Source organism: Gambusia affinis, linkage group LG15 (genome assembly GCF_019740435.1).
Source record: "Gambusia affinis linkage group LG15, SWU_Gaff_1.0, whole genome shotgun sequence".
NCBI classification, from domain to species: domain Eukaryota; kingdom Metazoa; phylum Chordata; class Actinopteri; order Cyprinodontiformes; family Poeciliidae; genus Gambusia; species Gambusia affinis.
The window spans coordinates 24,955,019-24,982,783 of NC_057882.1; the positions used below are offsets into that span (position 1 = coordinate 24,955,019).

General features: G+C 37.5%; 1 protein-coding gene across 2 annotated transcripts; it reads right to left on the reverse strand.

The window, feature by feature from the left end:
- Nucleotides 1–27,744, reverse strand: jakmip2 (janus kinase and microtubule interacting protein 2). 2 transcript variants are annotated; one of them, XM_044140345.1, is made up of 24 exons: nucleotides 27,581–27,744; nucleotides 19,650–19,896; nucleotides 19,295–19,549; nucleotides 18,386–18,628; nucleotides 17,860–18,069; nucleotides 15,936–16,034; nucleotides 15,108–15,254; nucleotides 14,881–15,021; nucleotides 14,430–14,486; nucleotides 14,139–14,261; nucleotides 13,902–14,030; nucleotides 12,826–12,909; nucleotides 10,064–10,126; nucleotides 9,795–9,893; nucleotides 8,638–8,739; nucleotides 8,483–8,536; nucleotides 8,336–8,401; nucleotides 8,170–8,238; nucleotides 7,875–7,952; nucleotides 7,374–7,424; nucleotides 6,809–6,961; nucleotides 6,640–6,705; nucleotides 5,260–5,334; nucleotides 4,577–4,710 (listed from the first exon to the last, which is right to left on the reverse strand). In XM_044140345.1, exons 2-23 carry the CDS (start codon nucleotides 19,776–19,778, stop codon nucleotides 5,284–5,286), a joined length of 2,469 nt encoding a protein of 822 aa, XP_043996280.1. In that variant the 5' UTR covers nucleotides 19,779–19,896; nucleotides 27,581–27,744; the 3' UTR covers nucleotides 4,577–4,710; nucleotides 5,260–5,283. The 2 variants fall into 2 exon arrangements, with proteins under 2 accessions (XP_043996279.1, XP_043996280.1); XM_044140344.1 differs by lacking the exon at nucleotides 5,260–5,334 and having other exon boundaries at nucleotides 1–4,710.
- Nucleotides 27,745–27,765: the final 21 nt, after the last annotated feature.

The following is a 27,765-nucleotide window of genomic DNA, read 5'->3' on the forward strand; positions in this document are numbered from 1 at the left end:
TTCACTTCAAACTTTATTTCCCTTTTTGAACAAGTTGTAGAAGGCAGTTGTTTAGTCAGTCCACGTATTGCCCTCTGCATGAGTGGTGAAATGATGCAAAGACAGAATGATGTACTTTTTTGGCAGGAGAAAGCTCCAGCACAAAACCAGTTTCAAACTTCCTGTTCTTGTCTTGCTTGGCTGGCAAGGACACTAAGTGGAAAGACAGACTGTTATCCTGGAACCGCTCGGCCATTTAGAGGCCACAATGTGGAAAAGCAGGATGTTTAACAAGCTTGTTTGACAAAGGAGGCCCCCAGAGAACAATTTTATGTATTTCTAGAATGGACCACAAGTCTTAAAACAGTTAAACATCGAGCCTTTATATGACAGAGCTGCAGTGAAAGAAACGTGTCACAGAAACATTATTTGTGTTAAAAGGCTACTGGATGAGTGGACGCATGATATATTTGTCTTTTAAATATCAGTGAAGCAGAAGATGGTAGGAATCTGGACCTTTCAAAGCTGAACAAAGCAGAACTCTGTAAGGTGGGACACAATGTCGATGGCAACAATAAAGAGTGATGTGAAAAAAATATCCTTTCTGAATAAAGCCACAGAGACCGTTATGAATAAATGGAAAAAATAATCAGACTTTTTTTCCAACCTATACAACATGTGGAATTAAAAACTTCTAAGTCTAATTTATTAAATAAAATATATTTTATATATTCTTGCAAAGGAAATAAATAAAACATATGTGTGCTTTTGAAAACATTATTAGAAAACATCACCTTCATAAAATGTGTCATTTTTGGCCAAAAGTGATTTCTGCAAAAAAAACTTGAGGCATTATTTTAAGAAGGTGACGATAATTTTCATCTCATCTTATCCCATCTTCATCTGTAGCAGTTACAAAATGCCTTGCAAAAGTATTTATACCCTTTGAACATTTCTGCAGTTTTTCAGAACCCCAAACGTTGCTGCATTTTGTTGTTGCTTTTATCCTGGTAGAGAGACATAAAACAATGATCACTGGCTGTGGCAATGACATAAACATGGAGCACCATTCAGCCCGACATCCAGAGGTGGAAATGTGTAAGCATGACTCAACTGCAAAGTCACCTGGGAAAGAAGATAATTAGTCAGGGAAGATCAGGAGAACCGGTGGAGGTGAAGAGTTTTGGACAAAGTGAAAATGTGGAAGTTTGCCCTGAGAATTATTTCCTTCAGAGGGAAACTGGCAGGATGATGGGATCTAAACACAAGGATTCTTTATTTTAATGTGTAAAAAAAATATTATAAAAATTTCCCTTCTAATTCACAGTTCTGCTTTACTGTGTGCTGATCTATCATAAAATTCACTAAAAGTGAAACAGATTTTTTTGGTTGTAACATCAACTCATGCAAAAGCTCAAAGGGTATGAATGCATTTACAAGAAACTGTACATCAAACAGAATTCATCTGTTTATATGACAAATATTGCATAAAAACATAATAGTATTTAAAATGCCCACTTTCAGCATAAAATAATGAAACAAGTGTATTTGACTTTTTTTTTTCTTTGCTACTTGAAAGAAAATATAAAGGGTTTTCATTATTATTGGAAGACACACAAGAGACAAAAACATGAAAAATGTAAAATATATGAAATGTGATGTAGTAATGAAAAACAAATAACATTTATGAGTAGAAAAGGGAGAATGCATCCCGGGCGACTGCCAGCAGTTAGCACAACAAATTTCAGTGAAGTGAGTGGAGTTGCTGTAGTTGCTGCTCTGCATTGTAACGGGACTCCGATGTGAATGGAGCCAAAGTGGAATGAAGGCAGATTCCTTTAGTCCTGCTCAGGAACACGGAGAACAGGAACCTGCTAACTAGTGAATATTTCAGCCTCTGGGTGAAGTTAGCTTCAGGGGAGTGAAGTCGGTGTAATGTTGCATTCACTTTCTCTTGTTTCACCCTGCAGAAGCAGACCTCTGATGGCTGTTTGGGTTTAGTTCAAGAAAGTTGTTAGTATCAAAGAACTTTTGGTTAGTATAACAAAAAGCAAGAAAACCTGCAGTATTCTTAGGCTGGGGATTGTTAGACATTTTTCATACAAAAAGTCATTTAAATTAGATAAAGAATTTTAAGATAGTGACTAAATAAGAACTAGGTTTGAATTTGAACTAAATTTGATGCATAATATTGTAAAGTGGTATGAAAATATTTACAACTTTAAAAGGTGAGTTGGGTAAACAAACGCTCCTACTGGCTTAGAGAGGCAACAGATTCTCGGTAAATAAAAACAAACAATGTTGGTCACTTCATCCCTTCGCCATTTCGTACTTTGATTCAATTAATTAAATCACAATTCTAATTCATTTAATTTTGGATTCAATTAACACAGACTTTGCAAAAACACCCTTAACTGCCTATTTTAATAGTTCAAACACCAAATATACTTTGACATGCTTCATCACACATAGTGGAAACTGTCTTAGCACTGCTGCAGAAGCTAATATCTACTCTCCCTAATCAACACTTTGGGGTTTCAGCCAATCAGCACCAGGGAAACGGTGCATCTGGATTGGCTGCTTTGATCGTGTATCAAGTTGCATTAATTTGAGGAATTTCAGCTTTCTAAGCTGCATTGTCTCTCCAAAAAGTTTTGACTTGCTCTTTGAAAGAAATTGGGGAATGAATGGATTTTCCACAAATAATTTGGAGTTACGCTGCACAAAAAAATCCACAAATAGGTGAATTTGTGAATACTGAACTGGAAACATTCAGTGTATTTCATGGAGCGAAAGGATTTGAAGAAGTTTCATGAGTATCTAACATAAATTCAGGCCTTTCAAGGTTTCTCCCGTTGTTCATCCAGCACATTGCTCAGATGAATGCTGAGTTTCAAGCCACGCCCCTTTGGGTCTGCAGGCTGCCTAAACACACAGCACCCATGATTAATGTTTGATGTCAAGGAGGATTTGGGCACCACTAACTTAGACTGATGGAAGCTGAATTATACTTTAACATAACCCACAGTTTCAGATTTCATTTGAGAAAAGACAAAAAGGGACGATTCCCATCCTGTTTGTGACAGAATTAGAATTAGACTCACACAAAACCCACAATATATGAAGTCAAATCTGGACTGCAATGTTCAACACCACTTTCAGATTCTTGAACAATCTTACCTCTTTTTATAATACCATAAAAGGGTTTGTAAGTGTTTTTACAAATTTTAAAATCTCATTTTGTCTCCTGAGCTGGGTGTATTATTACACCTTAATTAAATGAAAGGGAATACAGTCATATACGACGCATAGATGTGCTTGTGGGTACAAAACGGAAATGACGGTACGACATGACGAAGGGGAAAACTGACCTGGAGTCTGATTCATCCAGTAAAATGTGTGAGCAGTACAATGTAGAAAAGGGGAAGGAAAAAAGCTAAAGTTTTTATCCACATTCATTCAGCTTTTCAGTTATATCTCCACAGGGCATAAAATTCATCTTTGCAGCCATCACCACAATAAACCAGAGCAGTTTACACTCTGTGTAAGTCATTTATAAACTGCCAAGTTTAACTAACTGTTCAAGCTGCTTTAGAGAGTAAAAAAAAGTACAGCTTATCACAAAAAATAATAAGGGAGACTACATAAAATAATTAAGACCCATGTACATATCAACAGCATATATATATATATATATATATATTACATTACAGGTTTTTGGGGATCTTCGGAACTGTAGTTTAAGTGGTTGGAACCGTAAAAAAAGAAATCCAGAGAGTTGCATCTTTTCAGTCTTCTGGCTTTTAAAAAAATGCTAAGAAGCAGTTCCATAATGTGCAGCTTTCCTCCTGGAAATCCATGCTGAGAGGAGCTGAATCAGAGGCCTCAATCTCTTTCTGGTTTTTACCTTTTCTGACCTTTTGTCCAGTGATGAACCTGAGTGTTCATGATTCCTCTACAGAGTCTGTGCACGCCACTGTCTGCAGTACGGCCAGGAATAACCTTCTGGATAGTGCGAGCAGTCTGTGTCAGCACCATTCTGAGAGCAGCGACGGCAGGCCAGAGGGGGAGGCACCGTGTCCCAAATGTTCCTTATTGTAATCTGGTCTGAGGTCACAACTGCTCCCACTGCTTCTGCACTTATGGGCCCTGAGTTGGCTCACTTCTACTCATCGATGACTTACATCCCAAAAGAATGTTCTTACAGCTTTGGGCAGCAGATGAAAGAGAAGAAAAAAAGAGGGAAGGCTGTGGTTTGTAATCTTCACTGTTTGAGTTTTTTGTCTGTTTATGTTCCCGTTGTGGCTGTGGACACGTTATAACCCTGCATGGCAGAGAGAACATTTTCCAGGCTTTGGTTTTCATCTGACAAACCGTGTGTGTGTCTGCATTTACATATGCATGCATGTGTGTATAAACTGTGTACTATATCAGTATTTGTGTGTATAGATTTCATTGCCAGCCTTTGACTGTCTTTTCAGAAATTTGGAGAGATGCTTAATGTCCAAACTTTGTTAAAAAAAAAATAAACAGTCCTGGACAGAATCCTGCAGATCTCAACTTCATTTGGGAAAAAAAAAAAAACATAAAAGAAATGTGTTAAGTGTGCAGTGGCTTAATCCACCAACAACATCTGGAATCACTGATGTTACAACGGCACAACGTTTTCAGCTTGTCCAACACATAAACAACACTGTAGTCCCAAAGAAGATCTCCGAGCCGACAGGCGACCTGGAGAATGAAACGAGTGAAAACAGGAGTTCAGGTGTTCCTTTTTTTAAAAGAAAGACAATATAACATACAACAAATATTTAAGTTTTTCTGTTTGACTTTTAGGAGAGTTGTTTTTAAATTATTTTTCTGTCTGTGAAGCCTACTACGGGACGAGAGGCAAAGGTTGTAAGAGTCTAATAACTAACTTTAGTTTATCGCGAGGATTTACTTCCAACATCAGTTACAGTAATGCATCATTGTTTTGGTTCAGTGAAGCTGGAAAAATAGATAAATTCTCATTTCTATCCTCTGTACCTTCTGAACACCATCAACAACATCCTAAACATTAATACTGTTCAACATTAGAATAATTGTTCTTACAGAATAATTTCCTAAGTGGGTTTGTTGCTTCAGAAATCTGTTCTGACTGAATGACGTCAGAATTTTCCTGTGGTTTCAGTGCTAAAGCAACAACCTGCTGTTAAAGGTTCCCATCACACAGACAGGTTTCAGAAAGATTGAGAAAACAGATGGCAGCAGCTGGAATGCGAAGAGAGCAGGACTCACCTCAGCTACAGAACGCCAAAGACTTCAAGGCCAAAGGATAAAGGCAAGAGAAAAGAACAAGAAGAGAAAGAGAAACTGTAGAAAGAAAAAACAAGACAGAGAGACAGAGAGAGAGAAAGTTTGAGGATTAGAGGAACACTTGACACGTTAGTACCAGAGACAAAAAAACGAGGTTACTTTATAAAACCATATATCTGCATATTATTAATATTGTTTGTTTGACTGGATTATTTTCTGTATACACACACACACACACACACATATATATATATATATATATATATATATATATATATATATATATATATATATATATATAATCATTTTTTTGCAAATTTATCCATTTGTGCAGATGCTGCTCTCTCATATATGCAAGGCTGATCTACCAAACAGTATAATCAAAATAAACTTTCCTTATAAAATATTTTATTGTGTGAACAAATAACATCTTTAAATCAGACCTTAAGTGCTTTTATCAACTTTGTAATTAAACAGGTGCAGATTAAAATAAAAACCAGGATAACAACCTTAAGAACTGCATTATACAGGAGCACTAAGGATGTTGGGAATTGTATTTTCCTGTAACAATCTCTTCTTAAGGTTTTCTCAGATTGTTTTTCAGGAGTTTTTGTGACTCAGACTGATTTTTAGTCATTTGTTTTAGTAGATCTTCTCCTCAGTGCAGTTCCTGCGCCTGTGACCACTTATTCCCTCCTCCATTTATTTCTCCAGTTTGCTGTCTTGGACTCTTGCTTTCTACACATGCATTTAGGTCATCCAACCCGCAACCCCCCCTTGGGAAAATGATGAGACACTTCAGGCATGTTTAGACTCAGTGGAGAAGTGTGGTCAGTTTAAGTTGCTGTGTACGTGTTAATTTGTTTACTTGATGTAAGAAAGTTGTTTTTTTGTTTTGATGTAAGCAACGGTCATTCAAATTTCAACAGAAATGCTTAATATATATGTCACTTTGTAATAATTTAACTTAAGTGAAATGAAATAACTTTTTATAATTCTGACTGAGGTTTAAAGGACTGGAACCAGTGAGAAGTGGAGACATAAGACATGATGACTCCAGCAGTAAGCTGTATGGAGATTTATCAGTTATTTGGCTGATATGCAGAGTATGTGCTGCATAAAAACAGAAAAAGTCAAACATTTCAATCTCAGATTGAGAACAGTCTGTATCACGTTCTGTCATCAGATCTGCCAATAATTCAAACCGACAGGAAGTCATTTCTGACGGGTGTCATACCCAGCTTGACCACTAGATGTCAATATCTGTGTAACATTTTCACTTTGAGTGGGACTGTCTGATAAGGGTGTCAGATTGTTAGCAACATCATTACATATTTACGGATTTTAAATATCAGTAATTACCTTTTCTTCCAGATCTTTAATCTGTCTTCTCTGGATTTCTGTCTTGTCTTCAAGATCCCGAATTCTCTGTGGTTCGTTAAAGAGAGCACAGACACAAATCAAGCCAAGGACCTAAAAAAAACGTTCTCCCTTCAAAGTTTCTCGGTAATATGTATGAATCTAGAAGAACCTGGTGGGCCTGGTGCAGCAGCTCCATCCTCTCCTGGAGGATCTGGCAGTCATATTCTCGACTCTTCCTCAGCATCTGCCTCCTCAGCTTTTCCACCGCCATCCTCAGCTCGTCCTTCTGAAGCTCATTCAGAGGCTCACCATACTTTATGACCTGATGAAAAAGAGACGGCAGATATTATAATGATCATGGTGAGTTCAAGAACGTGGGTGTTTGTGCTAAATGAGGTTCTATTTAATCAAAAGGAGCTTCAAGGCATCACAAGATTCTAAGAACGTCTGTGTGCCTTGCAGGGATCCAGCCTTGAAGAAATGTATTCTTGGTACTAATTGAATTGATGAAAAGTTTCTACAATGATAGCATTTATTTTCATGGAACTGCACAAGAAAACCATTTGAAACATCTTTGATTTTCCACACTGATAAGAGGGATGATCACAAATACGCATTCAGAATAGAATTAGTGACTGTATTTAGTGCTGCATGCCTTGACATGCATCACTTTCAAAATGTTTACACTTAAAAAAATCAAAAAGATGTGATGCAACATAAGATGTAAAGTCAACCTTGTCCTGCTTCAGAGAGTTGTAAAGCGTCGCTTCCAACTCCTGGATTTGCTGTTAAAAATGAGAAAATGTCAACAGTTTAATCATCACAAGAATACAAATTATATCTAAAATATTTAAACCTCATGCTTCATTTAGTAATAAAGTGTTTATCTAACAAAATAATTCAAAACAAGCCAAATGAACAGATTTATAGAGAATGAAAATGGATGGAAGTAGGTTTGAATGTGGGGACAGAATATGTTTTCAGATTCCATTCCATGCTTTTTATTTTTTAACCAAACTAGAAAGAAGATATAAATCCAGCTCCAACTTATTCCACATAGTGGAAATTGGTGAAAGCTATATTTATTCAAAGATGATTAATTATTAGGGAACTTTGGAATAAAGTTACCCTAAAATAATACAAAGACGTCTGTCTGTCTGTCTGTATGCAAAGTACCGGAAAAAACCACACCAGCAATTTCAAACATTTCCACAGCAAAGTGTCAGAGTATTTACCATGTAGGCCTGGTCCAGGGCCTGCTTCCTGAAGTCCAGCTCTTCTTCTAGATAACCTTTCTGTTTGCAGAACATTTCCTGTAACACAGAGGAAGTTGTTCATATAAATTAAACATCTAATGTGATCACACAGCTCAATAAATTTGGTTTAAGTATAAAGATCAATGAAGAATAAAATATGTGATGCTTTTAAACGTGTGCATTTCATGTTTCTGAATTGCATTATTAGATAAAATAGTTATGATTATAATTGATTATTTTTTGTGAAAATCTTAAAAGATTTCCCATGACCCACCATTTCTATCTCCAGGTCCATCATCTTTTGATGCAGTGCTGCTTCTGTCCCTTCTATCTGCTGGATCCACTAGAGGGCGACATTTGTCCAAATTTTAGTCAGTTTAACAGAAAGAGCAGAATGTACAGGAAGTTGCTTCTCAATCAAGATAAAGTTGCTTTTTTACCTTTTCCGCCAGTGACAAAACAGTGCTAGCCTGAATTATTGCCACTTGCTCCTCATTCCTCAAGTTCTGCTCATAAAAAAGGAAAGATTGTGATAAATTTCTTGCTTTAGGAATGCATGCCAAACAGCTGAGTTAATTATAAATTACCCCGTTGTCTCCAAGAATGTCTAGCAGTTTAATGAGATCTGGTATGCACACATCCTGTGAAGAAAAGCAGAATCAATAACGCAAATGCAAAAATATGTTACATTTGTAATAAATCTTTATCCTTTTTGGTCATACAAGTTCTTCTTAACAATCACCTTGACTCCTTCCTTCATACAGTAGATCTGCAGAGCACTGACTCCCTCGGAGAACGGGTGCATTCTCAAATGGTTAAAAGGTGGAGACTTCCTTTCCCGCTCCTACCAAAGAAACACACATTTTAATGTGGGACTAAACCACATTTTCTTATCGTAAAACTACAAACATCAGTGTATTACATTTATTGACCAAACTCAAAGTAGAGCAGAACTGTAAAGAGGAAGGAAAAGTAAGAATGGTATTCCAGACCATTTTTATTTGCAAAGCACCTCAAGTTCAGTCTGATCGGGTGAAGAATGTCTGTGAGAATCAATTTTCAAGTCTTGCCATATATTTTCAGTTTTAAGGTTAAAAGAAGAAATTGGCCTGGTTTTAATAATGAATTTCATTGTGTTGATAATTCGCACAAACTTGATTTTGTTTTCCTGTACGTACATGCTTGACAACAAACACCAAAGCTTCTTTTTTATTACATTCCCACAGTAAAAGATACTCTTGTAAAACACATTATTACTGTTTTGAGGACATAAATCAGATTCTTTTCGCCTGCAATCATAAAACCTCACAAGTTGTAGTCAAAACAAACAAACAAATAAACTCTTGTGAGTTTTTATTTGTCTGACTGACAAAATCTACTATAAAAAATGAAACAAATATAACAGCTGACAGGTAACATGTCAGCTGTATTACCTGACATATTACACTCAATCCAACACACTGAGTGTCTGTGAATTCCTGTTTCCCCGTTAGTGGCAAAATATAACTCTGTGGTCAATTGGTTTGTATGGAAATTAACTAAATCGTCTGCAGCACAAAAAATCTGGATGTTAGATATGCTCACCGGACCTCAGAGAACAGCAAGAGGAACAGGAGGTTGACCATGACAGCCTCATGTGCAAAAATTATCGGACGCACTACAGAAAAATACTGCACTGCATTATTTTTCTGCACTGCAAAATGCAGTTCTCCCATTTTGCAAAGCCACATTTTTCTGTGTGGCTCAAAAACGTCGTGCCACTGACAAATTTCCCCAATTTGAGCTTGTAAGATCTTTTTATTGGGTAATAAATGTGCAAGATCCTTCAGGCTACACTCTGGGGAACTTTAAACATGTTAATGTGGGAAAAACCTTCATCTGGAATATGAATTGACTCACCTCCAGTTCCAGTATCCTGAACTCCAAAAGCTCGTTTTGGTCTCTGGAGTCCTGAAGCTCCTGCTGCAGTCGACTGCATTCCGACTCCATCTTCTCCACCTAGAAAAAGACAAGTTTATAAATTAAAGACCAACAAAGTCACAACAGTTCTTCACATAGTTACATTACAAATTCAATATTATGAGTTCAAATGTATTTCAAAGTAAGAACTGAAAGCAAGAAAAATGCTAAATATTGTTTTTAGAACATAAAAAAGGTTTAAGTCCAACCTTTTCCAGCAACTCCTGATTTCTTCGTAAGAAGAGTTGCTTCTCCTCGACCCATTTGGAGTCCTAAAACAAATAGACATAACTTTGTTTAAAGAGGTAAGAACTGCCTTGCAATGTTTAATTTTTTAGCTAGAACAAAAAGATAAACGTTAAAGGAATAGAAAATCCAATGACTTTGACAGAATTGCTGTTTTATTCAATCTAAAAAGCTCAAAACAAACCTGAAGGACACATGTTGAAAGATACCTAGTTCCTTCCAGCGATTTGTATATCTTTACTCCAATATGAAGTTGAGATGTCATAACAAGTCACATCATGTTTACTGTAAGTTTATTATTCAAGCTTTTGGAAAGTTTTCAAGTCGTTCTGTTTAAACCCCAACTTCCCAGAAATACAGTCTGAAGAGGCTCATGATTCTCCAAGGCTGCTCTTTTATAGCTACATTTTATTTATTAGTGTTTGAAGAAGCACTGAGCAGGTTTTAGTTGGTTTGGGCTGACAATAATTCAAAATGAATTATTATGAATGAGTCTTTTCATTTTTTTTTAAGTCTTTGTTCATGTTGTCACTTTACAGTTTTAAAGTAAATAGCTAGTAAATGAAGAAATGTATAAGCTTCCTTCACTCTGATACTTCAAAGATCCCCTGATCAGTAGGGGCTACCTATGTGTCTGTGGGGCCCTCACAGGTTTGGTAGAGGAGCCTTAGACCGAGGAACAGATTATGGGTACAGTAGTGGAGACGTTCAAGGCAGCATTGGGCTGCAAAACAATATCTCATAATGTATGTATCCCACATACGCATGTTGATTCTATCATCAAATGAGAAACTGTTCACCATCCAACTAACCTGACAGGATGTGAAAAGAGATCTTTCATTCTATTGCATCCATGAAATGTTTACAGTGTTTCACTTTTTCCACATGTTGTTACAGCCTTAATCCAAATTGTATTAAGTTAACCTATTTCCTATTTCAACACTGTATTTGTCACCAGGACAATGACCCAAAGCACATGGCCAAGATCTCAATGGAGTAGCTTCAGAACCATTCTGTGAACGTCTGGAGGGGCCCAGCCGGAGTCCAGACTTGAATCCGATTGAAGATCTCAGGATAGACCTGGAAATGGCTGCACAGATGTCGCCATGCAGCCCTGAGAATTACTGCAAAAAATGAAACTGCCTACTGATAGGTGTGATATTGTGTGGCATCATATTGGAAAACACTTCAGGCTGTAATTGCTGAATGAACTAAATTTTGAGCAAACATTGTGAATACTTGAAAAAATAGGATTTCTTGGTGTCCCGTTTAATGAATTTGAAAAACAACAAATACTATTTGGTCTAAAGCTGCAACATAACAAAACATGGAAAAAGTGAATCACTGGAGAAACTTTCCAGATGAGCTGTGGAGAAGCAGCCAAGAGGCCCTTAGTAAATGTGGAAACGTTACAAAGATCTGAAGATGGCAAGTGAATCTGTTAACAGTTTTAATCGTCACAAATGTTGTCATAATGCCAGTGGCCAGAAGAAAGCCAGTCTGTTTTGTAGCCTCTATAACATTCAGAATGAAGGTGGTGCTGTGGTGGCGCAGGGGTTAAGCACAATCCCTGCTAAAGGCCCCTACATCGAGAGCAGGCCTGCTGTCACAAGTTCGATTCCCAGTCCGCTGACCTTTGCTGCATGTTGCCCCTTCTCTCATTGCCCACTTTCCTGTCAATTCACTATCAAATAAATGCCACTGCTGCCAATAAAACCTTTAAAAAACATTCAAAATGAAGACGCTTTGGTCCAATAAAACCAAAATATATCTATTTCTCTGTATATCATCCTAAACATACAATCGTCATGGTGACAGCATCAGGATCGGGAGTGATTATCCAATATTAGAGAGAGGAAAACTGGTCAGAGACGGTTGGAAAGTAGGTGCAGCTGAATACTGGGTGATCCTGGATGAAAGTGTGGAAAAGGTGACCTGACTGAGTGGACGTTCATCTTCCAGCTGGACACAAATAGAAAACATGCAGCCAGAACTCCACGTTCAAAAAACGGTGTCTTCATGCAATTCTGGAAACTGACAAAGCTTCCAATTTATGACAAAGCATATTCTGAGAGTAAGATCTAAATAACATTGAAAATTTATAAGAACAATAGTAAGAGACTCTATTCTTCCTCCCAGACTTGGGAGTGAATGTGCAAACGAACATCAGGCCATAATTTTAGTCCCTAGATACATTTTCTTTCATTGCCGTTAAAAGAGATTAATAAATACAAATGCCACACTTTTCAGATTTTTATTTCTATAAAACGTTGGAGAACCACATACAGTTTTTATGTTATTTTTGTATGCATAAAAAGTGTGCACTGCTTTATGTTAGTCTATTAAGTTGATGATTAAGAGTATTTCATAAGTTTCCTTTTTGGTATGAAGGCCACTTTTGTCTTTACATACATTATTAAAATAGAAAGATAGCTGCCAGGAGAAATTACTCTACGGTCCAACTATGAATTGGCTTCAGTCACACAGTGGGTACAGCGTGATATGATGCACTTTTTCATAAACTCACTTTCTCCCAAGGTTACAGATCTGACTTGCCGACTTCCCATAACTCCCTTCATCCAACATGCCTGAGGCTGTTCACTTTGGAGACCTATGATATGGGTACGGCCTGGCACGAGATTTACACCTTCTGTTTTTTAAAAGTGTAGACTCCGCAGCAAAGAAAATGCATAAACGGCAGTAACATTAATTACGTTGTTCTCACCTGTCCCTTAAAGGTTAGCTCCTTCTGCAGGTCCTCTATCTTGGCTTTATATCGCACCACGTCTGACTGCAGTTGCTCCTGAGCCTGAAACATGAGCAAAGTCAGACTCTTTTATGTAGTAAATTACCTTTTCCAAGAAAATCGTTTTATGTCATCCTTCCTCATGTTCAGACCTGTTAGAACCTGGGGCCAGGCGTCTGCCTACTGCATTTCTTTTGTGCACACAAGTATTGTAACACCTACGAACATTTTGCCATTAGGTATGTGCAGAAGTCAGGGAAAGAAAAGAAGACATTTATACAGTACATGAATAATGTACTGAAACAATGTTTATTTTTATGCAAGGTTTGTTCTCCCATTTTGCAAATCCACAAAAAGAATCCAAAATACTTTCCTCATTTTAAACACCCACAGCGATCTAAGAATAAAAAGACTTTCACAAGTTCAAGGCTAGAATACCTTATTTCCATAATAATACCCAATCCTAATTATTATCTAAAAGCTGCCACCTCATCAAAGAACATGACTGCAAAAGTCATGATAAGAGAATATCTACAAATCCTCTAACTTTAGCTTTACTTCACTGGTCCTAATGATTAAGGCCTTCTGTATCTAAAGGTTTTGATTTTCATCTAATCTTCACTGAGCCTTTCACATTTGGACTCCAGTCTTAGTTTTCTTCCAGCTGAAGTTGAGGGAAGATGACCAAAAACAGGACCAGAAACTGGGACAGATATTTTTACTTTTTGTTTCCTCCAATCATTTAACAAATTTGGCCATTTTGTCAGATTGTATTAAATCAATACCCATCTCTCTCTAAATGTTTTTCTTCTAAAGGATTCCTGTTTTCTTTCACGCTTTTTGATATATTTCTTAATTTTGAACATGAAAATAAATATAACCATTGCAAACTAAAAGCAATGAAAAAATGTATATATTCCTTTAGGAATTGCAGAGAGGATGTTTTGCCTTTTCACAAAGACCAAACACAGAGTTAGATAAATTACATTATAAATCTGGTCAATAATTCCTCTCCCAGTAAAGTGAACGTGGCCATCAGGTGCAGTATGTGGTACCTTGGCCTCCATCTCTGCATCCAGAATGCCTCCCTTCTGTTCCTGCAGCAGGGCGTAGGCTCGTTGAAGGGCCTGGTATTCCCTGGTCAGCTGCCGAAAACGTAACTCAGATTCCTCATTTGCGAGCCCCTGGTTTGACACACAGATGGAAAAAGAATTAGAATTTTAAGGATTAATATCTCAGGGTTTTGCTAAAGTTTACAATAATTACATTCATTTGTGAACACAAGATCTTACATCGGCCATATTTTCATCAGGAGTAGCTGGGGTTCTGTCCATCCGAAACGACGCCACTGAGGAAGACTCAGAGTCCATCGACTCTTCATCGTAGCCAAAGAAGGTGTCTACTACAATGTGTCTCTGCACAGAAACACAGCTGGGTTTTTCCAACAGTATTCTTTTCTGTCAGTGTTTCACAAGATTCCCAATAGCTTATCGAAACATTTAGCATGAAAAGACCAAAGCACTGCTAAAAATACTGATATATTATTAATCTTTTGGATTAAAAAAATACTAAGAATTTGCAACCTTCACTGGTCTTGAACTTCTTTTATGCCTCTTCTTTCGCAGCAGTTTTTCACGATCCTGGAAACACGACACAGATGGCAGAACAAATAAAGTTACATCAATGCAATAGTTGTATGAACTGCTGAACACTGAATGATTGATGAGACATGTAATCAATACAAAAACAATGCATTATCACTCATAAACTGCAGTGCTATACTTTAAGAAGTTTGTATACTGGACACTTGCAGGGAAACATTTAAGCTGAAAACACTCCAGAGAATTTCAGAAGAGGTGGCAATTAGCTCATCAGACTGATTCTGTCAATAAAAAAATAAAAACAAATAGGAATTGTAAGGCATTTTAGCAGACTTTTTTTCTTTTTTACTCAGCTGTATTTTTGTTCTCAGCAAACCAAACATTTTGGTTTGTAGAAAAAAGACATTTTGACAGACAGACGGAGTAAACATACTCTTGTTAGTTCATCAATCATGCTTTGTTGCTCCAGCACTTGAAGTTTGAGGAAGGCTATCTCCTGGTCATCATGTGCTTGGTCCAGATCATTAAGGGACTTCAGCTTCTTCAGAGGAGGATGGGAGCCTATCCTCTCCTTCTGCACACACAGCAATAACAATATGTCACTATGTGTAACTGCTGATCAGCCGTTGTAAACACTGACGGTGATGTGACCTTGCTCACCATTTCAAGGTTCTCTTTTGTCAGGCTCTTCAGTTTCTCCTCCAGTTTCTGAATGTTCTGAGTCAAGTCGTCGTTCCTCTTATTCAGCAGCTTGTTCTTGTCCAGTAAGGGTTTGCACTGCTTGTCAGACTCCCTAACTCGCTTTAACTGTTAGAAAAAAGAATGGTGGTCAGACATGTGGCACAGCAAACAGGTTAGTCTGAGCTTTCCCTGCTCAATATCATTTAAAATGACCAAAATCTGTTCAGTTTGCTAACTGCCAGTATATTTAGCAATTTTTAGAAACTTAGAATTGTTGTTCATATTAAAGACACATTTGTACTCCAGCTTTAACTTCCTGGTTGATTGAAGAAGTTTCCTCTGTATTTTCACATATTGTTCTTCATTAATGATCCCATTATTTTTCTGAACTGATCTCGCCTTAATTGTATAACAGATGAATGTGGAACCCTGGGACATCTGGACATTGTACCTGATGATGAACCAGCTCTAAATTCTTTTCTTTACATCTTGACTGACTTATTTTGATTGTTCTAGAATATTACACAAGAAAGCTGTGTGAGGTGCTACCTTAAAAGGAATTCACATTTCTCCCTCAAATGTTGTGAACTGAGCCACCATAAGTTTAAACAGCCATAGCATCCTTATGAAGGAAAGTAATCAAAACATCTAATAAAATATCCATGTATAGTTTTGTGGCATATATTAAATATGAACGATTTTGGTTATCTTCTGTTACCAAAATGATCAAAAGTTTAGAGTAACATGTTAGTGATAAGAAAACTCTATACATTGTGTTTTAAAACCAAATTGACTGTTTCTTCATACTAGTTCATTTCTCTCATCCGCCAGCAACGAGTTGCGATCCTCCAACTTGCGAATGGTTGAATTAAGTTCAGCAAGTCGCCGCTGATTTCTTCGCAGGTCCTGAAAGAAGAAAAAAGCACAGATTTAATATGAGAAGGATACATTGTTTTCATAATTTGAATTTAATTCTATTGGAGCGAAACCACTTCATCAGATTCCACTGAAGTTCAAATTAAGGAACTGATATGTTGAAGAAACAGGGGTTTGCAGAAATGTTCAGAACTTCACATTTGCTACGATGCAACCTCAAACTTTTAATGTATTTTATCAGGGTTTTATGTTACAGATAATTTCAAAGTTGTGTGAAATTATGATTTAAGGTACAAAGAGACACAAAAGCCAATTTATTTTTAAAATAAATGTGTGAAAAGTAGATTTACATTCAGCACCTCCATCCTTACAACCCAAAAATAAAAATTACATTAAAAATTAGCTGAATTTTCATCCTCAAGATGTGAGGAACTGTTAGCGGTATGCAAAAAGATTTGCAGCTGTTATTGCAGTAATGACTCAGGTGTGATGAATACACATATACTTGAAACATTTTTCAGATATTTATGTGTAGAAGAAGAAGAGGAAAAGCCATAAGACATTTTCTTCCACTTCACATCCACACTATGTGTGTTTTGCGTTGGTCCAGCACATGTGACCTGATTAAACACAGAAATTTCAGGCTGGAATGTAAAACATAAAATAATCCCTATAAACTGCCTCATATTTAAAAGTTAAATCTTCCATGCTGTCCTTGTTTAATGATGGATTTAACTGAAAAATAACCTACAAACAATCTTTATTGTCTGTTTTCCTTATGGGCTGTAAGGAGCTAAAGATACAATCAGAAAATATCACAGATCCTTAAAATTGAGGAAACATTATTAAAAGTCTTCCATGTGTTTGTTTAATGCTGTAACTTTTTCCGTGCGTCAGCTGAAGATCTGATCACTGATGTTTAGCACTTATCTTTCTTGGTCATAGTACAAGAGTACAGAAGAATGAAAAATATTTTCTAACAATCATAATCAAGGTTAAAAATTCTGACATCATGCCAACTGAACACCTCGGTCAAAATGTAGAGGTTTTATAGCAGATAGGCTTAAAATCAGACATACGGCTGCCAGGTTTAGTTTTAACTGTCATCAAAAGATTAAAACTGACAAGAGGGAAGTCTTCTCAAAAAAAGTGAAAGCAATTTGTTTATATTTACACCATAATCTGTTGAATACTTAATAATAAATAGGAAATCTTATTTTTAGTATTACAGTAATCAAATTACATTTGCAGAGCAGCTTTTTGCGTGTTTCCACTGGTATTTGGTGAACTTATTTTGGTGATGAAGTCCACGTGTTGAAAGGACTCATTGCCCTCACTCTAAACTTTTGGCTCCTTCTCAGCGTCTCCATCAGAGTCAGGTTTAAAATGTTAATATTACTTCCTGTCAGAAGACCATAAGGCAAAATGAAAAGATTATACTAAACCTAAATATGCCAGGGATATAAATTCTTTTGGGTTTATTGTGTTTAGATATAAATGGATGTTCACCCTGGAGTCTGTGTGAGCTTTATGCCTTCTTTGTCATATTTTGCTCCACAGTCTTGGATGCTGAAATCCTGTGGAATCCCTATAATCTTTTAAAACTCTGCAATCTGTAGAGCGTTTTGTTTCAGTCAAACTTTTTCATTAACTTAGTCATAAATTAAGAGATTTAATCTTAAAAATTACTTTCTACCTTTGTCTAGAAGACTACGGTACTCTTGTGTTTTCTTTGTGGTATTAAATAATTCAATCTTTTGTTTCCATAAAGCCAACAGAGATCAGTTTGGTTTTGATTATACTTACAGTAAGTCAGCTTTTTAATAAAATTCTAAAATTGAACTTTTCTGCTTACAGGGCTTCCACAGTGCTCTGCGCCATCGCCAGCTCTTCCTGGGATTTCCCGTTTTGGACTTCCCAGGCCGCACTCTGCCTCTTTGACCAGGAACAGTTGTTCATCCAGGGCGTCTTTCTGCAGCTGCAGCTTCTGCAGGCAGCCAGCTGTGGACTCCAGCTCCTTCTCCAGAGAGAAAATGGTGCGGTCTTTAGATTTGATTTCATCCACCTTTTGTGAGAGAAAAGGAATTATTGAGTGGAAGGAGTCTTATGTGACATATGAATAATGTTGTTATTGAAAACATCATTGTTCAGCTGTTTTAAAACATTAAAATACAATATAAATCAATGCAACCCATCATGATACAAAAGGTTTCAGAGATAAGTAGGAATCCCATAAACCTGCAGATTATTCTGGGAAACTGCAGGCTCAGAGCTGGCTTACATAACTGGACTGGCTCACACGAATTGATGGAAACCGAATCACTTTTCTCATTTCTGGCTTTGCTTGGCTCCCTATTTACTAAATCACTGTCAGTGCATACCAGCCTGCGGACGTCCCTCTCACAGTCCCACTTGATTTTAGAGATTTGTTCCTGATGCTGCTGATGCTCGACTCGCAGGTCTCCGGCCTTCATTTTGTCTGCCTGGATCATGTTGCTCAGAGCCTCGTCGGTCTGCTTCTTGGCATTCTTCAGCTCCACTATCTCCTGCAGGAGCTTCACTCTCTCCTGGTCGAAGAAACGCCGCGCTTCCTCTCTGGCTTCCAGAGTCAGCGCTGTGCGCACCTGAACAGGAACAACACGTTTTATTAAAAAAAGGATTGGATTTTTGTTCTGTTATCTCCGCCATTTTTTCTTTCTTTCAACAACACTTCATGCCATATAGAACCGATACCTTGAGCAGTAAGTCTGCAGTGAGATCACCCCAGCAACCGTAGGGGTTGTTTGTGAGCAAAATTGAAAAAGATTTAGTTTTACTGTGATTTTTACTAATTCGCTAACTTTACTAAATATGCTTTCTCAAGTTGTTAAACAGAAAACGAAACATTACCTCCACATGTTCACACATACAAAGTTTTTGTCTCTGAGTCCTATGACATTCACTGTCCTAGTTAAAACATGTAGCTGATACAAGTCTTAAGTAAAACAATTGCTAAGTGGATAAAAGTAAGACTTGCACTGCATGGTTAATATAAAGCATGCTTTCCTGGAGACGCAGTCATATGAAATGCTCTGGCTGCAAAATTCTATTTTGGATTTATTACAATTTTTGTCACAAGTGGTCACTGAGGGAACTACCCTCTGTAGGCCATGAAAAGCCTTGGAGTGCTCCTCATGTCCTAGAGAGGGTGAGAGCACTTCTCTTTCTCCCTCAATAAATCACGTCTATGAACCCCCAACTTGGGCATCATTAAAAAGGAAAACTTGAAGAATGTTGATATATAAACTCACCTTTTCTCCACTGCCATCTCGAATGGCGTTCAGGGCGGCTTTGAGCCGTTGGTTCTCCTGGTCCTTGATCTTGGCATGCCGTGCCAGCTCCTGCTCATGCTGCCGTGTCAGGTTTTCCCTGAGAGCCTGCAGCTCTTTCTGCTTCTCCTCGTGCCATTTGGCTCGCTGCTCCGTCAACATGGCAGTGTAGCGATGCTGCTCCTGCTCTCGCACCCGCTTTACCTCTTGCACCTTGTCTCGTTCCAGCTTGCTTACCTGAAGCAGCAAAAGAGGAATTTATTGGACTTTCCTTAAGAATTTGCAAAGTAAAATAAGTCACATTAAGGTGCAGAGCTTGGTGTATTTTTGACTGTACCTTGCATTTCTCTTGGTGCAGCTCTATCTGGATGTCAGTTAGTTTGGACCTGAGATCTTCATTGGCTGCTTGTAAGGCAGAAATCAGGGCTTCAGGCTTCTCGCCCTTCGTACGACCTTTCTTAGCCATCAGTAACTGTCTAGAGAACCGCTCTCGTAGCTTTCATTGAGACTCTAGAGAAACCTTCCAAGTTGTTCCTGAGATTTCCAGTTCCTCCTCCTCCTCATTCTCCTGTTAGACTTTAGAGCTGTGGGGGTAATAATAAAAAAAGTTCTTGAAAGATGCTTTCAATTTAATCTGAGATTGAGCTTTATTAAAAAGAAAAATTAAAGATCATTCCACTCTACAGAGCTGGTTAGAGACAGCCTAAAATACTGAGAGCTATAATTTCATCAAAAGGTGGTTGTACAAAATACAGACTAAGAGAGGCTTTAATATGAACATACACAGTACAAATCTTTTGAAATCTTCCAGTCACTTCATGAATTCACACGTCTTTGTGTTGGTCTATCAATCAACACTATATTCAAAGTTTATTGAAATTTGTGGTGCTGCTATGACAAAGTGTGGGTTAGTTTAAGAGACGTGTAATTAATCTAATACCAATCCACCTTGATAAGATCTCCAGTTTATGTTTACCATGTGTGAGTGAACAGAGAAGATATTTGAAGATCACGTCAGTCATGATCAACATTAAAGATTATGATGTTAGCAAAGTTACAAAGATCAGACAAGCTAAAGCTGAGATTACAAAATTATATCTTGAGGACAGGATGAAAGGTGAGAAAATATTGACTCATCCATGAAACATCTGACAGCCTGTTAGAGTCAGACTCAGAGAAACGTGAAAATCAACCATCAGTCATTCAAAATTAACCTTGAAGCAAATGTGTGACAGTGATTGATGTATAACCCTTTCAAATTGGAGAATTGGCGCAGAACTTTCACAGAAAGGTTTAGCTGAAAGGGGAACGTCACACGAAGAGGACCACACCCACAGCTTGTATTTAGGAGATTCGTATTATTCTGTTGCTCATACAATTATCCTGATAGGTGTTGAACCGTTGATTCTGCTACATTTCCTGCCAGTCTTCCTCAAATATCCAGTGTGCCTTTTTAAATCATTCTCATTCAATGTAAATTAAAATTTTCAGGTTTTTCAGCTTTTTCTTTCTATTGTTTGAACATTTGGCTTGTTCATTCTGCTCCTGTCACAAAAAGTCTCATAGCTTTGAACAGCTATAAGCGATCCACTGTCCTCTAATGTAACACAGAAAAGGGGTTTAAAGGTGAACCATTCCACCTTCAGCATTCAATATAAAAGCACCAAAAAGTAAGTGACAAGCAGTATATTAAAACACTGCATTGTTCTTGATTGGAAAAACATACATTCCTGACTTTCATCTGAGTGAAAAAATTAGTCTTTGCAAACAAACCAAAGGTAAAAATAAATGACTGAGGTGTTCATCTGTCCTTTTCACAGATCGTACTTTAAACAAAACTGGTAAATGCATTTCTAACCACGAGTTAAATGTTTGATCTGACTTCAGAATAAAATCAAACAACCAGAGAGCCAAAAATATTTCTCTCAGGTAAAGTAAAACATATAAGCACTTTATTTAGCCTAAACATTCTTACCAAGAGATCAGTAGTTTAGAGTGATATTATTTAAAACGGCAATGCAAAAAATCTGCTTGAATATTTCCACTAAATTTACTCATTTAATATTGTATTTATTTTATTGTTAAAATAAGGTTTACAAAATTATTAAAGATTTACTTAAAAATATACGTGAAGATAAGATAAGTGTAATACTAGAACTCAAAAAGCTAATTCAGTTCTGAAAATTATCAAATAAAGATTTAATGTTTGTGGATAATCTGATTGCATTTTATAATCAACTATTCAAAAATATGCAAACTGGAGACCAGTGGGATCTACTGCAGGAAGGAGTTAGATGTGTTTGTCATAATGTGGAACAAGGCCACATTAACTGCTGGACTGCAGAAATAAATCAGAATTGGAAATCATAAGGATGCTTCTAAAATGGATCCTGTGACCCAAGAGTTGGTTCAACCAGAAGTTTCAAACTTCAACTAGATCCTTTCATTAAAGCAATACTTGTAGCTAAAATACAATTCATTTAACACACGCTTAACAAATACGGAGCTTTTGTGAAGAAAATTATCCTTAAATTATTTAAATATAATTGTAAAATACTGAAAGATAATTGGTTAAAATGAAAGATGATAAAAGATAAGCAGTTATGAGTGAGAGCTAATTTGAAACTACAAATTTTAATTTAATACAAGATTTTTTACTTGCTTTTACTTAGCTTTTATGTTTAGAATGAAATTTGGAAAAGCTAGAAATAACTAGAGTTCTCCAAGGTAAATGAATTTATGCATATCAATATGCATAAATTGTGCTCAATACAAACAGCACCAAAAACAGTTTATTTTAATTCTACTGTTTAATTTGGGTATGTAATTATATGGTGATGTGGAGAAAAATAATTACTGAGTACTGTTAAATACTCAGTAATTTACTAAGGAGTTTAAGACAATCAGTAATGAAACGGTTCTGCATGACAGAACTACCAGGCAGAGGGAACACAACGGCTTTACACCGAGGATAAGAATCTAAAACAGTCTGCAGGAAAACAACTTTCAACCTTGTGAGTGTGTGTGTGTGTGTGTGGGCGTGCAGGCGTGTGTCTGTGTGTGTGTGTGTGTGTGTGCGTGTGAGGGGGGGTGCATGCGTGTGCGTGTGTGTGTGTGCATGTGTGTGTGTGTGTGTGTGTGCGTGTGTGGGTGTGGGTGTGCATGTGCGTGTGTGGGCGTGTGTGTGTGTCTGTAACCCAAACAGGTTCTTTTGGTGAGAGTTCACAAGCACATAACATGTTCAGCAGATGGTCTTTATTCCTGGTCTAAATATTTGTCAGCTCATCCTAAACTAAATGTACAAAGATAGTTGCGGTTTTGAAAAATAACATAGGAGAAGTTGAAAAAAATAAGCCATATTCAACCCAGACCCGCTGATTACACCACAATCATGCAAAGTTAATCATAATTTACTATAACCACTAATGCTGTATTAACCTCCATTTTACCCAATGAATTCAAATTCTACTCTGAGATCCTGGTTGGATATAAATATGCTGGAAGCCACAGTCAATCTGATTAACGTCAGTCAGTTTTCTGACTGGACTGTGAATCCATACGCTGGGTAGTAAAATGAACAAATTCATCCCACACACAGGGATAATCTGAGCAAACTGCATAATGTAGCCTCAGTGTAACAGTTTCAGTCTTTTCTCAGATTTATCTTTAATATTTTTTTAGAATTTGTTTCATGACCCTTTTTGGCAAAATGAAGGAAACAAATGGAACTGTTCACTGCTCAGTTTTCTCAGAGTTTATGTGTGTTTAGAGTACATCAGTACCCACTTTATGAGGGACAAGCGTTCAAGTGCTTGTCAACACAGACATAAATCTCATGAACCACACTGCAGATAGTCAGAGTGGTTTCAGGCATTTGACGAAGCTCAAACTGAGTCTGGATTTTACGTGACTCGGGTGGCATGATGGTTAGTAACAGATGGGCTGGTCTGAATATTTCACAACCTGCAGAGAGTTTCATCAACAACCATCTCAGGTTTGTAGAGAATAGACTGAACCAAATCAAAATGGGCAGGTTGGTTTCGATACAACAGAAAGCAACTGTGGCTCAGATAAGATTTCATTACAACAAGAGCATGAAGAATAACATTTCTGATCAGACAACATGCTAAACATGAAGAAGATGGGCTACAGCAGCAGAAGGCTGACACTACGAGTCAACAACAGAAAACTGAGGATAAAATCTACCAAAAACTTTGGACAATCTCAGAAGTTTCAGAAGCAGCTTATTGGATATGGAACAACTTTTAATGGGAACTTTTAGCATTCGACAGGTTCTCTGCTTCATTCTTTCTGACATGTTTTCTCAAAACATTGATCCTCTTGATATCCCATCACTTTGGATTGATCTGTCTATCACGAGCTCCTTGTTGTTCTTTAATTTGTCACCTACAAAGTTAAGTACAGTATATAACCACCTCTTGTTTATCATCACAGATTCAGTTGGTCAAGATGTTCTACGCAGACATGAACCCAAACTCGTGATCTTTGGACTGTTTCTTGACATTATTTGGACAAATGCATCTTAATAGAAGAGCACTGGACCAAAAAGAACAATCTTTAACGAGGGGATTTGAATTTTTAACAAAAACAGTCAAAGGACCAGATTCTGTTTAATTTTCACTTCTGCAAGAAGCTTGCTATAATCCCCCCCATGTTCACTCAACATCCTCCTAAAATAGTCAAATCCACATGTGATCATCACAAGGTTGGACCTAAATTCAAATATTACACATTGGTCTTATGATCACTACATAACTAATTGTAAATGGTCCATTGAAAGGATTGATTGGAATGAGAGGAAATACTAAAATAGAGGAAATACTAAAAATCACAAGGTAACATTTTCTCAATTTGTCAGGAAAAAAAACTGATTTTAATGTTTCTTGTGAGACATTGATTGTGACAAATCAACAATAACTAGATAGCTGTGAATTGGAGAAAAAACTTTTAGAATTCCAACTTTTTTCACAAATGGAAATCTGAAAAGTGCAGCATGCAGATGTATTCACTGTTTTTACACTGTCACCCCTAAAAAAATAATCTAATATAGACTATTAGTGTGCAGTTTTATATTAATACACACACAGCTGGTCTGCAAAGACCTCAAACAAACAGCAAGGTGAAAATCAAGAAACACACCAGACAGGCCAGTTAATCCATCATAACTTAATCCATCACCTAAAATTGGAAACATTGCGGCACAACTTCAAACCTGCCAAGACCTGGCCGCCTGCCTACACCAACAACCAGGCAAGGAGCAAATTAATCAGAGACATTTCAAACAGGCCTGATAACTTGGAAGGAGCCTACATCTATTTAGTAATTTGTGGTAGATGTTGAAAGTCTACTGAGTCAGGGGTGAACATCAACACCGCATTTAAGATTTCTATTTGTGTCCCCAGTTATCACTATAACCTGGTGATAATCCCGGCCCAACCTGCAGACTGACCACAGGAACTGTGGGTCATGTAGTGCATCCCAGGATCACTGCTTCCTTCCAATGTATACAAATTACATTGGATAGTAAAACAGTAGAATGGATAGATAATATTTTAGATATCTTGTTGTATTTTTACAAGCTGTTCATTCAGTTACTCTGTTCACATTACTATATTGTCCAAAAAGTCAAAGAAAAAAAAAATGATGAAGAACACTTGAACAGTGAAGGAGAACACCCACTGATGATTGTATTGCATGAGAGGATAAGTGCAGTAACTAATTCAGTTCTGAAATAACAGTCTGTGGCTCAGCAGCCTCAACGTACATGTGATGCTCTGCAGCACGTATATCAGCGTGAATTTGTGCATCTGAAGTAATGCAGCATGAAGCACACTGACACCATGACCCACTTCTGACTACACATACCAAAGGAAGTGTTGGTGCAGGATTATCAATACAGAATGGGTAATGGGTCATTCACAGAGCAACGCCACCTCAAAATGTGTCTGGAATGACGGTGCTACTAGCAAATCTATAACAAAACAGACTTCAATATAGTTTCAGAGGTTCATATTGTTGTTTTGATATAAAGTAAACAAGAGATTTAGGGTTAAAAATGACTAAACATTTGATCAAATGTTTTAATGCAGAAATGCTGTGACTTTCACAGTCAGTCATTGCAGTTACTGACTCTCCACGAGGAGCAGACTGCAAAATGAATCTGACTGTTCAGAGTTCTGCATACGCATTTCTGCATACTTCTGAAGTAAAAGCCCAATCAGGGATTCAGGTAGGATTCACATGACAAGGCCTGCAGCTGCTTCAACACTCTGGTGTTTCCAGAATATCTGGGTCTAGCTGTCTGTACCTGCTGGAATCCTGTTCAGTTCCTATGGAAGCTGCAACCTTTAGATTTAGTCTTCAACTGTTTACACAAGAAAATATAAAAATGCAAAATAATTTTTTTAAGATGGACTGAGTATGTCTGTAACTTATGTTGGGCAGCCGTCTCATTGTTACCTAACCACAGAGCCAGACAGAAAGGTCTCTTCAGTAATCGGATGTCCATGAGGCTGTAACTGCTCAACAAGCTCATCTTTCCAGCTTTCCCTTTTTATTTTAGGCAAACAAACTCTTACAGCACAACTTAGCTTCCTGCTAATCCTGGTTATGCAACTGAATCAGCAAATGTTCTGCAAACTAATAGAAACAGCTTCCCTAAAGTAAATAAGCAATTTAAGTTTAATCAGTCTGGGTGTTCTGATGTAACATGGTTCAAAGTCTCATCAGACTCACTTGATTTTTGAATTACGATTCATCTTGAGCCAAAGAGTTTTGTAATATTTTTTGCTGCAGCCACAATATCATAGCTGTGTACAAACAAACAGAGCATAAAAATACCAAAGGCTGAAATATGTTACAATGTTGGAAGAGGTCATAAGGTCATCATTTCTGACATGCTGTGTCTCTTAACCAACTGAATGTATTTTTAATCTGTAATGTAAATTCTCCATGAATGATGATGGACAAATAAGGAAGTGGTGGTTAAAATCCTTCCAACTTCTTTTATGTACAGAACATTTTTTATGTAAACCTGTTCAAACAACTGATTACATATATTAGTTCAACCACTGTGCTGTATTTGTCTTTTACAACAATCATGGTGCAGCTGGAATAGAGACATTTGGACATATGGAAACGGCAGGAGGAGGAAAATGTCCTTATAAAAGGAAGCATATCGCCTGGTTTCTCTGATATTTAAAACTCTGTGCAGGTTCTCAAAACAACTTCTTTCAAGATTATTTCTAGAAAATACTTGAATGTTCACAGAAAGTCAGACACTAAGGTTTTAATCAGCTACAGTTTCAAAACAGTTTAAATCATTGTTGCTGCTGTGTTAATTAACTAAGGAGTTGATTCCTGAATTAAAAACACATGTGGTGGTTATTGTGTATCTGGTGAATAAACCTTAAAAATAAACACAAGAGTTTGGAAAAAAAAAAGGTTGGCAGAAGGGAAAATGACTTAAATAAAACAAAACTACAGACTATAACCCCATTTGTCATACTGTTGGTAGGTTTTGATCTGATGTGTGGCACTGCCATGGATCAGGCCTACTGTCAGAATTTCAGAAAGATCTATAAACAGTTAACATCTGTCCCATATCTGTGATGACCCTGAAACAGTCTGATCTGCTGCAACTCCGTGATGCTGTTGCAGGCCACAGCTGACGGTGAAGGCCCTGCCAGCATCCTGCCATCGTCTTGCAGCATCACTGCAGCATCATCTGAAATGATGGTCAGTAATGTGTGCTAATTCACCGCGCAGGAGGAACGACCATGCAGGACTGAACACATTAAAGCCGATATTTACTTGCATCCGGGTTTATTTAAGGCAGGCAGCTGGTGACAGCTACTACAGCCTGCATTTACAGATATTGTCACTGAAAACATGCGAACATGGAAAGAGCATCGATGCCGTGTGAGGGAAAACCCCAGGAGCAAAGGCAGGACGGTTCCCAGCATCGTTAACGTGTCTGCCGGTGTAGGCCAGCCTCCAATGTGCACAATAAATCACCGCTACGCAGCGAAATAACACAGACCTTTAAGTTCGTGTTGCCGTGCATGCCTCTGGAAACTACCTAAATATTTTCCGTGGAAGCATACTCAGTTAAAAAATAACATTTCCGGCGCTAACAGTGAATGAGTCTCCAACCAGCAGGCCCGCTAGTCCGACTAACTCCCACTTCCGACCGACGATGATAAAACAAACAGCACGCAGAAAAACGCGCCGCTGTCACCGACTCACCTCAGAGAAAATTCTCATCAGGTGTGAAATCCTAATTCATATGAAACAACGTCCATGCCATCTTCACTTTTCACTAATGTGATTATCTGAAAGGCCTTTCACGGCGGTGCTGTGTGGATGAGCAGCAGCCTACAATGAAGCGGTGATGGCCGGTGGTGATGATGCTGGAGCCCCGCCCTCCTCCG